General features: G+C 52.7%; 5 protein-coding genes and 1 non-coding gene across 6 annotated transcripts; 2 read left to right on the forward strand and 4 right to left on the reverse strand.

The window, feature by feature from the left end:
• Positions 1-2,043: 2,043 nt before the first annotated feature.
• BO86DRAFT_t279 lies at positions 2,044-2,115 on the reverse strand. The gene has a single exon. It is a non-coding gene; the product is annotated as a tRNA-Gln (tRNA).
• Positions 2,116-3,103: 988 nt separating this feature from the next.
• On the forward strand, positions 3,104-4,048 carry BO86DRAFT_459306 (PLAC8 family protein). The gene is made up of 3 exons (XM_025677346.1): positions 3,104-3,457; positions 3,537-3,634; positions 3,729-4,048. The coding sequence occupies exons 1-3, from the start codon at positions 3,307-3,309 to the stop codon at positions 3,960-3,962; spliced, it is 483 nt and encodes a 160-aa protein (XP_025523220.1). The 5' UTR covers positions 3,104-3,306; the 3' UTR covers positions 3,963-4,048.
• Positions 4,049-4,619: 571 nt separating this feature from the next.
• On the reverse strand, positions 4,620-7,219 carry BO86DRAFT_413238 (uncharacterized protein; the record flags this gene model as incomplete). The annotated part of the gene is made up of 3 exons (XM_025674722.1): positions 4,620-5,370; positions 5,433-6,668; positions 6,731-7,219. The coding sequence occupies 3 exons, from the start codon at positions 7,217-7,219 to the stop codon at positions 5,044-5,046; spliced, it is 2,052 nt and encodes a 683-aa protein (XP_025523221.1). The 3' UTR covers positions 4,620-5,043.
• A 2,283-nt stretch (positions 7,220-9,502) lies between these two features.
• BO86DRAFT_347666 (uncharacterized protein) lies at positions 9,503-11,189 on the reverse strand. Its single transcript, XM_025669287.1, has 3 exons — positions 10,848-11,189; positions 10,355-10,772; positions 9,503-10,283 (listed from the first exon to the last, which is right to left on the reverse strand). Exons 1-3 carry the CDS (start codon positions 10,906-10,908, stop codon positions 9,815-9,817), a joined length of 948 nt encoding a protein of 315 aa, XP_025523222.1. The 5' UTR covers positions 10,909-11,189; the 3' UTR covers positions 9,503-9,814.
• Positions 11,190-11,588: 399 nt separating this feature from the next.
• Positions 11,589-12,096, forward strand: BO86DRAFT_224745 (uncharacterized protein). The gene has a single exon (XM_025666942.1). It carries the CDS (start codon positions 11,722-11,724, stop codon positions 11,980-11,982), a length of 261 nt encoding a protein of 86 aa, XP_025523223.1. The 5' UTR covers positions 11,589-11,721; the 3' UTR covers positions 11,983-12,096.
• BO86DRAFT_392784 (uncharacterized protein) lies at positions 11,594-12,449 on the reverse strand. Its single transcript, XM_025672877.1, has one exon. It carries the CDS (start codon positions 12,230-12,232, stop codon positions 12,035-12,037), a length of 198 nt encoding a protein of 65 aa, XP_025523224.1. The 5' UTR covers positions 12,233-12,449; the 3' UTR covers positions 11,594-12,034.
• Between the last annotated feature and the right edge of the window lie 465 nt (positions 12,450-12,914).

Below are 12,914 nucleotides of genomic sequence, written 5' to 3' on the forward strand. Positions count from 1 at the left end.
CCACAAAGACTTGTTAATCTCGTAGCATGGCTCAGTCAGCAGTACGTCACGACATGGTAGGTTGATTGTCCCCAGTACCCTTTCCGCTTTACCATCCCATCACAGATTCTGCAGTGCCCTCAACCAAACCCTATGACGACGGACTACCTCCTCGAACCTTGGCTCCCAACAATGTGGACCGAATGTCTCTGATGTTCCAGACTCCAGACATACCAAGCGACAGGGGCAGTCGGTACTTGCTTCTTCGAGTTACATACCATCTGGCCTCCGGCACGCAATGGAATGCTACGTTTAAACATATGGGCAATCCGGGACCGGAGAACACCGCACCCAACTCTCCGCGTTTCGAGCATGACAAGACAACAAGAATCAACAATTGTTTCCTGTACTGTAGTGTAGCCCTTTGGGCCTCTGGGTTTGGGGTTGGGGTTGGGCCCCGGATCGTTCGATTCCGGGGTGGTCTGGCAGTGCAATTCGGCAGACTGGCGATCTGTGAATCTCGCTGCCTAGTCTAGTCTAGTTCTAGTCTGAGGGTTATGGGGATCAGAATCAGAATCTAATCTACGACTCTCGAGGTTATATTGTTGAAGCTAGCTGGGAGTTGGTAGTGTACAGCATCACAGTCAGAATGCCTGCAAAGGGAACACTCAATTCGAACTTGACCAGAACTGACCAAAGGAACAGTGAAAGAAAGCTTAAGGACGGAGTAGACTAGGTGGTAGGCAAATCCTGACATCCAGAACCTCCTCAGACGGTAGACCCTTAATCTCCGTGACCAACCCCGAGAACATGAAAAAAGAAAAAGGGAAAAAGAGGGGTCCAGACGGTCTCCACTTGTGGAACACACGACACAGTTGAAAACACTTGCACTTCCGGTCCACGTTATTCTTGTCCCATGATCCTGGGATTGGTCATGGGTTTAGGAAATATGGAATTTGGACTTCTAGCATTTAGAGGTGCTTGGCCTCAGGCCCAAGGGTATTAGGGACAACAAAAATCCAAGCGCATTCAGGAGTTTGGGTACAGTACTCGAGAAGGGTGCAGGAAAGAGTGGGTTCTACGTGCGCGGGTTCAGTTGACTGGGGCCCTGAGCCGGACCCGGACCTGGGAAATGGATGTGAGACATTCAGGGGAATGGGCACACACATACACACACGCACGGGGGTTATTCGTGCTCCGATCGGGGCTTTCTTCCTCATATCTTTCTTTTGAACGCTTGGTTGTTTGACTGAGTTGGGGTGGACTTACTACATAGTATATCTTCTCATGCGTACCTAGGTAGGTACTATATATTCTATTGTATGAAGCGTGTCAGCATTATCAAGATCCTGACATATATCGAAGGACAATGCAGAACTCTCTTCAATGATCTAACCTCCTTCGTACAAAACCGCGTGTTGAATTGACAACATTCAAGTTTTCTAGAATTTGCACTGGTGGTGTTGGTAGTGGTGCCTGGCACGCGTTTCCCTCTTCCACACGCACCCCGCGCGCTCCGAGTAAGACTAAGACTAAGAAGTGGTCGGGGCGACGGAGCCCACCCCCCTGCTATATTTAGACGCGCCGAGCAGCCGGCCAGCCCGGCCAGACGGCCAGACGCGGCTACTCTATCGTGATCGACATCCAGCGATCACCGTCATTGGGTGGTGGTGGTGGTGGTGGTGGTAGTGTCATGTGGACGGGTGGATAGGTCCGCTGGATCTTGAATTTTGAGGGGAGGGAGAGGTGGTTGGGGTACGTTCCTGATTTTCTGGTAAACTACCCTGACTGGTACCTGATTTATTTGTAGGCTGTATCTATGGATATTGGATGGAAGACAGGTAGATAGTTGTTTACATTAGAAATGTGTGTAGGTAGTGGTTGTGGCCTTAAGCGGTACGGGTTAGGGGAAAGTGCCGAGTACCGCCCGCGGCGCTCCATGACATTAACCCAGGCTACGGAGTACGTAACCCTAATCTCAGGGACTATAGTGCGCCCCCGCCGGAGACCTATGTATCCACCCACATATGGGCATGCGAAGAAAAGAAAAACAAAAACACAAAAAGGTCGTGCCCGGGATCGAACCGGGATTACAGGAATCAGAATCCTGGGTGCTAACCATTACACTACACAACCTGGTAGTTATTGTACCAATATTCTGTAACCGTCTTGATTCTTGTTGATTCTATCTCTCCTATCAAGCCTTGGCAGTCCATTTTATCAACATCTATCAGAGAGGTTGGGGACTTTCGCTTGCTGATGCGACTGGTTTTAAATGTCCAATACATGTAATCAGTACTCATATAGATTAGCTTGGATGACAAGCATAGCAAGCCTCGGTTTGCTTGAGGGTTTGTGTTTCGCAAGTTATATATGCTGCCTATGAATTAACTTCCTGTCATGGCATATAGGTAGCACGCTTCAGCTCATTCAAGAGGGAAATATAGGTATGCAAAGGGTTGCAGGCCAATCCATGTTCTTTGCTGCAAAATACATATCGGTTTTCGGTAACCCGTAGAAACAGGTAAATCCCGCGGCTGCCTCTGGGCCATTCAGTCTCGTTGTATAAGTGACAAAATGGCCAGTTCCATCTTAGGCAACTCAGGTTGGCGTTAGGGATACAACATGATTGACCTGGGTGGATTAAGATCGATGCTCAGTTGGCAGGTTGTATTCTCTTGCTTCTCCATGAACGTGCGAAGATGACTGATAGACAAAACTACAAGTATGGCGATTGCTTCTGAAATCTCCTGCGGCAGCAGATTGAGATCTTATCCAAGTCTGAGCTCTCTGAGCTGAAATCGCATGACAGTTAGGGACACAAAGTGGGTGCACATAGTCTTGACTCCATCGCATCCGAGTAAATAGTCCTCGGATTTCCGCAGATATTGTTGTCTCAGCCTGAAAGCTTGGTACTGCACACAACAACCATGGCACACATTGATAGCAGCGAATGCCTTGTAGTTCAATAGTCAGCGCATTGACTCGAAGACTCTACCAAAGCAGGTTGAGCTTATACTCACTAGACACTAAGGCACAGTACCGGCCCCACTCAACTTTGGCAATGAACACCAAGTGGGTCCATCCAACGGGCCCGCTTCTTTACGAATGCGAGCTTCCCTTTCCAGCTCAACTTCAGCATCATCCATCCTGTATATTCTGGAAAGAGGGAACCAACAATGACTTTGGCTCCTATTCACGGCGCCCCTAATCCACAGAGACAAGGTTTTCACTCTCGCAAACTACTATAAGAATCTAGACCCCTGCCCTCCAATATGGGGCAAACCACAACAACCCTATACTCTGAATCATCTACTTCCTCCAACAATGGCAGATAGCAAGCAACAAAAAACCTACCGCGCCTGGCCAACCGACCCGCCAACCTACACTCAAACCAACAACGAGCAGGTCCGAAGCATCACCCATAACAGAGAATGGAATTATTCCCTCTGCGACTGTTTCTCCCCCGGCTCATTGTGTGAGTTTTTGCCCCCCCAAAGGACACCCCTCCCCAATCCAAGGAGTGCAGAAAACAGCCACTAACACCGAGACCCCAGGCCTAACAAGCTGGTGTCTCCCATGCCTAACCTTCGGAAAGACGCAAGCGCGAATCCACGACCCGACACTCCAGAACTTCAGCTACATCAACACTGAGGTAAGTACCATGACTACCACCAACAAGCCGCTGTTTCCCCGCACCCTTCCCCAACCTTGCCTTCGCAGAGGTATACTAACTGTGCAAACAATAGTGCGCCATCTTCACCTGCCTCGGCCTCGGTGTCTCCCAGTGGATCATCCAAACGATCCGGCGAGGCGAGATGCGCGAGCGCTTCGGCATCGAAGGCTCGTGCTGCGGCGACTGCTGCACGACCTTCTGCTGCGGATGCTGCGCCCTCATCCAGGAGGAGAAGGAGATGGAGCTGCGGACGAGGCCCGAGTTCACGGGGTACCAGGCCGCGCCGCAGATGGCGTATCCTGCCTAGGTTTGGGGTGGGAGGTCAGATGGCTGATTGGCCTTGAGGTGTGCGCGAGAGTTGCTCCATCTGCATCCAGCTGATGCGTGTTTCGGGGTGGGGGTGGGGGTGGGCAAGGGATGTGTATGTGTATATGATAGCTGGAAGATGCTGTCACCAGTGGCACGACGCCAGGGGGTTTCTTTTGTTCTTGTATACCCTGTTACCTATGGTACTTTTGATACCGAGCCGTAAATAAAGCTCAATCGGTCTGCTTTGAAGTAGTGTTCAGGAAGCGATGAGGGAGAACAGTGTTAGAAGTATTGTGCTGCACATATCATGACTGAAGGAAAGGTATTCGCGTGGATGTGCAGCGGACACAAGACAACGGACCGGCCTGAAGCCTCAGGCATCGGTCCGAGGGGTCTGGGCCTGCCGAATGTGGCGCCGCTTTAATGGTTTTCTGCCACCGCCTAAAGTGAACAGTTTTCCGGTTCGGTTGTTCGGGACTGTGACTGGTGGAATTTCGCATTTCCACCCTCGAGGTCGCGGGCGTTCTGCCGGACGTAGCGGTGAGGGAGGCGGTCAGCAGCTGGCTAAGGTGTGGGGAGCCTGAGGGGCTAGGTGTCTGGGCGGCAGTGACCGTGTTGTGTTGATAGTGCCGCAGACTGCAGATGGCGGAAACAATGGACTTCTCAACCTATGCAGCTGGATTTGAATCCACTCTGAAGACTTGAGCTCATCGTCTGATGTCGCTCCTCTGATGTCTTTCCTCTGGTGTTATTCTTGAATCCGAAATGATTCCTAAACTCAACTTCGGGGATATAATGACACGCAGATTAGACAAGTACTACGACCGCACGGCAAGACATCCGGATTGCACAGGTATGTGTCGTCACACCCGCGTGTGCAAATTCATTAGAAGAATATTATCAGAATAAGGTATATACAGAGCATTAGCTTGTGAAACCGGCCACACCAGACAAATAGTCAGATGTCACAAGACAGTCCACTATTCAAGGGGAAAAAAATTATTCACGAGAATGGAAAAAGAGAAAGGAAAGGATCGGATCCTTCAGCGCCAGGCCTCAGTCTCATCGGGATGTGCTTGCTATACCATGCTCTTGAAACTTGACGCAGAGCGGAACAAGCTTGCCAGCGACGGAAGGGACTTGAGACGCTGAGGCCGTGGCAGGGTTTCGTGCAGCGACGCCGGGGTTGGGAGGTCCGGGCTCGCGCACTGCGAGTAGAATCGGCCGATGTCACCATCAGAGCCGTACTCGGTCGGGGTGGCAGAACTGACCGACCGGGGAATGCCGTCGGTCGAGATCTGGAGATTGCTGCCCATGTACTGGGCTTGGTGGCGCACAGGATATGCGCCAAAGCAGGCTCGGGGCACGAGACCCTCCTGGGCGGTTTCAAGAACGTTGACAAGAGCCTGCGGAGAACGTTTCATTAGCATACTTGCGGTGACACAATGGGAAGAAGGGATTGACTTACCCATCCGTCGTCGTAGACGAGATGCAGGACGGCATTTTGACCCTCTTTCAGCTCGACGTGCTCGGGGCTGACAGGCTTGAAGTCCATTTCTACCCGGTACACTCTGGCAAAGGAAATATCGGGCGTGCCGGGGTAGGTCCGACTCTCCACAGTTGGGCTTCTTGAAACCCGGTCAACAGTGGGGCTCCTTGACACTGAAGGGCTGCTGCTCGCTGTTGACGATAACGATGACGATGAAGATGGTGATGATGATCCTGAGGATTCCGGGGAGATGGGCGTGACAGTCTCGACAGTTGCTACTTTTGCCTCGGGGAACTTGCCCGTCTCAAGTTTGGGCGTGCTTGATACTGCAGCATCCTTTAATCGACCGACATCACCGACCAAAGTTTCCGAAGAGCCAGTAGGGCTCTCGATACTTTCAGATACCTCCATAACAGGGGCGAGCTCGTTTGCATGGCACGACCTAGGAAGGTCCCGCAAGCCTTGGTGCAGACTGCTGCTACTATACGTGCTGTATGTGCTATAAGGACGAGGAACATGGGCTTTGCTCCCCCAGCTCGAATGAACGAACCCGCCAACCTTCTTCAATGTGGTCACACTTGTCGAGTACACCTTGCGACTAAACTCCTTGATCGGCTCATACTTTGCATTCTCGAAGTGGCGACGCAGGACGGGGATTTTCGATTGATATGTTGTCTTGATCTTGCCCCCCGCTTGACGCATGACGCTGGTCCCTTCGGTGTAGACCTTGGATGCATACCGGACGAACTCATCACTCGTTCTCGGGCTGTCAGACACCTTCTCGCCTCGGCTTTTCGCAATAATTTGCCGGAGACGGCGCTTCTTCCGGCGTAGCGACCACAGGATGAGTCCTGCCATTGCGACGACGACGATTATCACGCTGAGGCCGATTGCTGCCTTAGTCCCGGCAGGCGTGTCCGCGTGCTTTGCTGAATCGACGGCGAGGACGGTGCTGGTAGGAGTGGCTTCGCTTGGGTTGGATGAGGGGAGGGATTCTGAAGTTCCGGTAGCAGTAGGAATCACTGCTGTTGCGAATGTTGCAGCCCCCACAACTGGACCGGCGGCGGCAGCTGTTGGGGGCTCGGCACTGGGAGCTCCAGCACTCCATTGAGTGGTCGGGTCGTTCGTTGCGATCCCTGCGGCTGTTTCGCCCGTTGTCGCGGTATCGCTAGCGGGCGCTGCCCAGGTGTTGGCCGTTCCCACCGCGGTGCTGTCCTGTGCAGCTGCAGGGGCAGCAGCAGCAGCAGCTTCTGTACCGGCACCTGCTGCTGTATTACCTGCGGTGGCTTGTGTGGTTGTGTCGGTGCCTGCCGCTGCTGTCCATTGCCCTGTGGTCCCTTGTGCTGTGCCTGCCGCGCTGCCATCAGCAGAGGCTCCGGCGGCAGTAGTGCCGTCCGCTGCGGCAGCTGGGGCTGTCGCTGCCCATGTACCTGTGCCATCTGAAGTCCCGGCTGCTGTTCCCACTGCTGTGCCTGCAGCTGTGCCTGCAGCTGTGCCTGCTGCTGTACCTGCTGCTGTGCCTGCCGCTGTGCCTGCTGCTGTGCCTGCCGCTGTGCCCGCCGCTGTGCCTGCTGCTGTTCCGGCTCCGGTTCCGGCTGTTGATGCATCACCGGCCGCTGCACCACTACCTGCCCATTGTCCAGAGCCGGCCACGGAGGTTCCCGCGGACCATTGGCTAGTGCCTTCGGTAGAGGCGCCACCGGCTGACCAGGTTGACCCAGAAGCATCGGCCAGTTGAGGTTGCCTCTTAGCAAGGCCAAGGCCATGGGGTCTGTTTCTGAGTCGCATCGTTGGTCCTTGGTGTGGGTGTACGAGCATCGACCAAGCATGCAACAATTGTCGGCTGTGGAGCTAAAAGTCGGGAAAAGGTTTGGAACTGGACGGCTGTCATTGTAACTAAATAAGTGTCAAGCCGGCAGACGCCACAAATCGCTCAACCCATTCGAACCACAACATACACACTACACAAACAAACTACCACCTTCAGTATCCAATTCTGACAATCCACTAGTGCGGTGGGGTTGTTCTCTACGTCTTCTATTGTTGTTGCATCCGCGGGATGCGGAATGTGTTTTCTATGGTCTATCGCATTCTTGGGTGGATGAAGCGCATTCCGGCGCCAACCCTAACGCTCTTTGGGAGATTACACATTGCCCGGGCAGATGGGCCACCTCATACGGCGTGCTCTTTATTGTTCCTCCGATTTACCGTCCGGAGCAGCTCCTCGCTGTCTCTCCGCAGCATGCCTGAGCTTGTTGTCTAGTCAACGTTCGGTCTCCTCTTCGAGCTTGATGTATCCTTGAGCCTACCATCCGATGCAGATCACTTCCGCTATATCCAGTTTTTGGAAGTCAATGATGACGCTTGCACTTAACAGTCTTTCTCGATGTCCCAGGCAGAGTACCTGGCTGCACCCTTACTTCTGACGCTGACCTGGCTTACTTGTCACAAGCTGTCGATTTTATGCTGGCGTGCAGGTACCCGTCCAGGCCTCAGTGCGAGTGCGACGGAATGCAGCGGACATTCCTCCAGATTGAGCCCGGGACTAGCAGTGCTTCCTTTGTTGTTGTTGACTCTTGTTTGTGTTTGTGATATAATGGAGTCAGTCAACTTGGTTCATGAGTCTGCTCATCATAGAGTTCAACATATGCTTGAGCTGAGGGTCAACAGTTGTAGATACTAGACACTAGGAGTACAGCCCAAACATTGGCTTCCAGACACTTCTTGTGGTCTTTAGTCCTCTTGCCATCATCACATCGTTCCACTACAGTCTTTCGGTACTATATACACCCATCAATATATATTTCCTCTCCACACAGTTCCCCTCAGACCATGCATCCCATCTCATATCTCATAATACCAACCAGCACAGTCTAAACCTATGCTCTGCAAGCCTACACCCAGAAGCCAAACTCACAATTTATAACAAACCCCATAACCCCAACCCAGCACCCCCAAACCAAAACACAACCCTCAAAAACCTCAAAACATCAAAACAACCACCACCTTCCAACCCTACCGAGACCCGTCCCCCAGGCACCCAAGCTATCCACCAAACCCAAAACCCAAACCCCAGGAACCCCCTCCCTCCCTACTATGAGTAGCTAGCTAGCTCCCATTCCCTCAAATTCCACAACCTGTCGTTTATTGTTTACCCCTGCAGCTAACCCTGCCAGGTACGAACTAACCTACCAGGCCCGAACTACCCTGCCAGGTACCATCAGTTCCCTTCCCCCGGATAGGTCCAACTGGTTGTCTCCAGACTCGAGATTCCCACTCCCATCCCTGATAACGGGTTAGCTCACATACCTCCGCCGGCCGAGGAATCCGCACTATAGATTTTGGGTTGTGTGTTGTTTTGCGCCGACTAGCCTATCAACATGCTGCAGGTGGGGGGTGGTTTCCATGGTGAATGGGGGAGGGAGATATTTGGGGGATTCTTGGGGGATGGATCCATGTCTAGGTTGCTGGTTTTGGTTTTGTCGGTGTGGGTGGTGGTGGTGTTGTTGCTGTTGGTGCTCTTGGTGCTGTCTCCTCGGGTGCCGTGGGCGTCGTGGGCTGTGGGCGTTTGGTTATTGGTTGGGGATATTGATTTGGGAGATGGTCTAAGGGGATTTTGGGTTGCTTTGGTGGTGGTAGTGCGCAGTGGAGTATGGTTACTTCGGAATTATTCTTGTTGTTGTAGGGATCTATCTTCTTAGTTGGAAGGGTTGACCTGGGGATGTGTATGGTTCGTTGAGGGGGGTAGTTGGCTAGTAGTCCAAGTTGGGTACCCATTTTTTGTATTTTCGTGGAAGTGGAAGTAAATTGAGGAAGTTGTAGTGGTGGGATGGTGTGTTCTTATCTCTTGATGTTCGAGTCTGTAGATTGAAGCATAGCAGTATATATATATCTCTATCTTTGTGGATGGATATGTGAATGTTGGTGGCGTTCGGTCTTGTTCGGTAGACACTATTTCCTTCTTGGAGGGTATGAGGTCTATGCTGTTGTCTTACATATCTATGTGTATTCTACGCTATTGATCGATCGTTATTGTACTTGGTGTGCTTGGGTAGTTTGCTTGGTGGTGAATCGACAATCTGCGGAGTGAGTATTCTTCCGCCGACTCAGTGCAAACCGCCGAGGGGGATGGAAACAAGGGATGAACATGACCCAACTTCCCCCCCAGTCCATTGGACTACTCTTTGCACTGGTCAAGTCTCTAGACTTGTACGATGATCCGACCCATCTAATGCATCTGAGGTCAGGAATCCATGCAAATGGTTCACAGGTACATGCATCCATACCTGCTACTCGCTCCTCGCTAAAAAACATACAAGAATCCCCTACAACCCCCTGATCCTCCCACCACAAACCTAGAGTCACCTCCCTTCCCCGACCGCCCAAACACAACACTCGATCCCCCTCTCCCGCAACTCCCCATCGATATTCCCCACCTCCTGCACATAGTACGGCTGCCGCGGCAGCTGCAGCGTCCACCGCCGGCGGGGCAGGTGCAGCCCGCGCAGCGGCTCCAGGAACAGGGGCAGCTTCTCGACGGGCTCGCCGAACCAGCTGCAGGGCAGCTGCAGCGTGAAGGTCTGGAGGCTGCGCATGCGCGTGACGGCCTGACACGTCTCGAGCCACTGCTGGCGCCCGGCGGCGAAGTAGACCGTCTTGACGGGGTCCTTGCTGGGCAGCCAGTGGCCCGGGAAGGCCCAGCGGAGCTCGACGGCGCGGATCGCGTCCCAGAAGTCCGCGGGGATCGTGGGCCGCAGGTACGTCAGGGACCAGGTGTTGCTGAATTCGAAGGTGTTGAGCGTGTAGAGCGTGTAGATGGATTCGGTGTAGCTGTTCTCCCCCCTTCTTGTTAGCTGTAGGGATTGAGGGTTGGGTTGAGGCTCAAGGGATGGAGCGCGCACATCTGCTTACACGTCAACGCCAACGCCAGAAGTCCCGTTGTTGTTGTTGTTGTTGTTGTTGTTGCTGTCGTTGTCGGCGTCGTCCTCCGGCTCGCAGCTTTGGTCGCGCTGGGAAGCCCGCCCTGGCAGATCTCACAGGCCAACACCCCGTCCCGGCTGGGACACACGACATGTCCCATTCGGCGATTCGCGCGCTGCACGATGTGGATGCGCATCCCGCCTTGCACCAGCTCCCAGATCGCCATGCGCAGCTCCGGTGATAGCTTCGCGAGGAGGGCGCTGTCCCCCTGAAAGGCCCATTCGCCCCGGGTGTCGGGCTTTTGCTGCTGCTGCTGCTGCGACTGCGGCTGCGACGCACGTTGGCCTTGTTGGGCGCTGCTGGATCGCCGGGTCCGAGGGAGGGCGGTTGGCTTGTTGTCTTTGAACATGACCATCATGAATTAGAACCCTGGTGTCAAGGATCAGGGCAAGGGATAGGCGTCGACGGACTCACTCTGATACCGTTGCGCCAGTACATCCTCCCACGAGAAAATCCCCTGCTTGATCCTGGCCATGGTAATCCGTAGAATCTGGGCCCCAGTATAGAGAGTATACCAAGATGATGCACTCCCAGACGATGGAATGAGCGAGAGCGACAAAGAATGCAGCAACCACTGTCAATAGTCCATGATTTCCAATTGATAATGAGAATATCGGGAAGGTGGGTAAGCTGCCTGACGCGCCTAGAATACTGGTTACTGGGGCTGATTTGAGCCACACGATTGCTTTTAGAATCACGCGAGATCTTGTTCGACGTACGTGGCTGCGGGGGTAAGTGAGGGGAATTGGGGGGGGGTCCGAATGTAAGCGCCTGCGTTTTAACCGGAGAGGTTCATCGTGAGAATGGAGGGGGACAGAATCGATGCAGAAATCACACTTGAGGGTTGGACCTGAGGGGATAAGTCATGTCTTTATATATGGAAGGGTGAGGAAGACATATTATCTAGGAGGAAAGTCGGTGAGGTGAGATTTACATCCATTCTATCTAGATACAGTAGACAGGAAGATAAGACGGCGATAAGCAGTTGCTCAGTTCGGCGGATGTCGGATATTGTCTATTGACTGGCAAAAGGAAAGTCAGATTACAGCCTCGTCGCCTAATCAAAATCCCGCCGGAGAAAGAAGAAGCGGAGTATAATTCCTGCTGAATTGTCTTCCTTGAATAGTTCACTCCCTACTCATCATCATTCAATGATCCCTGTCTCGTCAGGCATCCGTCTTATCGCCTTATCTTCTGATCTTATGATATGAGTTCCTTTTTCTGTACTTGCAAGGAGTGTCACGCGGCAATTGACCACTTTGTCGCTGGATAGATCACAGCCACATCCATGGTGAGAGCCATCACATCGTTGTTATTGTTGTTCGATTCATTCCAGAAAAGTAAAGTCCGAACTCAAATCTCACGCACTATTCCCCTCCCGCTTCTTCTTCGCCTTGATGTTGACGCGCGGACACTCCAGAGACACCGCAGCACGCCACGGCAGTCGCTTCATAGAATGCCTGTTTCACAGACTTCTTGTACACAGACATGGCTGCATCGTACAGCGACGAGGGCACGGTGCTCACTAGCCCAGTCGCATCCGCGTTGATCACAATGCTCGGGTTAATGGAAGGGACATATTCGGCCAGGTTGCGGACTGATTAGTTGGTAAACACGTTCACTACCGACTCCATGAGTGCTCCTCCGATATCTTCCAAGAACATGATAATCGACGTTCCGAAGGCCACATCAAACAGAAGGGGAACCGTCTGGGAGGGTGCAATGGCCGACTGCAAGCCGAGTCCGATGCCCAGCCCCAGGATCAATGATCTAGACGGTAGATGTCGGAGCAACACCATTCACCAGAGACCCAAGTTTGAAGACGCCCAGGGCTGTCAGGTAGGTCCACTTGATCGAGTAGATGGTGAAAACTTTCCCCACACAAGTTGGGGGAGTGGAATGTGAGCAGATAGGCACTCACATATTAGCCGACGTCGTTCATCCGTGACTTTGGGAACAGCGCTGGAGATGATGGTATTTTCCAGACCAATCAGGAAAAAAAAAGCAAGGTTCAAGCTGTGCATGATGTCTGCTAGCTTCGCAATGCTGGGTGTTGCGACTCGTCGTCATCATTGTCCTGGCTTGCAATAGCTTGATAGTCCTCAGCCGGGTCTTGGTATTTGACTGACTCTGCGAGACGAGAGGCCCCTGAGGACTTTTTACTTATGAATATTTCGATGCTAGCCTGGTTCTGCGTCATTTGAATAAGTCGGAACTCCGGTGGTATCGAGACGAGCTTGTCACTGGTCGGAAGCGCATCGGAAGATACAACTGTGATACGACCGCTGGGAAAAACTTGAGGTACGATACCGCAGTCATTGACGATAATCAACTTTCGGGGGAGGGATCATAAAATTGAATGAATCGGCGACGTGATCAGGTCGTGGTACCGATGGCTTTTGGAGGCAGCCACGCAATCCAAGTCGTTGGATGAGAGTCTGAATATAGACCCGGAGAGGCCTGGCTTACCATAATGACTTT

The sequence above is a fragment of the Aspergillus japonicus genome (genome assembly GCF_003184785.1).
Source record: "Aspergillus japonicus CBS 114.51 unplaced genomic scaffold BO86scaffold_76, whole genome shotgun sequence".
NCBI lineage: Eukaryota > Fungi > Ascomycota > Eurotiomycetes > Eurotiales > Aspergillaceae > Aspergillus > Aspergillus japonicus.

Excerpts from the sequence above, each read along its gene's own strand:
- BO86DRAFT_459306 (XM_025677346.1), top strand. The coding sequence starts at position 3,307 with ATGGCAGATAGCAAGCAACAAAAAACCTACCGCGCCTGGCCAACCGAC. Across the intron at positions 3,458-3,536 it reads TTTCTCCCCCGGCTCATTGT|GCCTAACAAGCTGGTGTCTC; the intron begins GTGAGTTTTTGC and ends CCGAGACCCCAG. Across the intron at positions 3,635-3,728 it reads TCAGCTACATCAACACTGAG|TGCGCCATCTTCACCTGCCT; the intron begins GTAAGTACCATG and ends TGCAAACAATAG.
- BO86DRAFT_347666 (XM_025669287.1), bottom strand. The coding sequence starts at position 10,908 with ATGGCCAGGATCAAGCAGGGGATTTTCTCGTGGGAGGATGTACTGGCG. Across the intron at positions 10,773-10,847 it reads ACTGGCGCAACGGTATCAGA|ACAACAAGCCAACCGCCCTC; the intron begins GTGAGTCCGTCG and ends TCATGTTCAAAG. Across the intron at positions 10,284-10,354 it reads GCGTTGACGTGTAAGCAGAT|CTACACCGAATCCATCTACA; the intron begins GTGCGCGCTCCA and ends GGGGGAGAACAG.
- BO86DRAFT_224745 (XM_025666942.1), top strand. The coding sequence starts at position 11,722 with ATGGTGAGAGCCATCACATCGTTGTTATTGTTGTTCGATTCATTCCAG.
- BO86DRAFT_392784 (XM_025672877.1), bottom strand. The coding sequence starts at position 12,232 with ATGGTGTTGCTCCGACATCTACCGTCTAGATCATTGATCCTGGGGCTG.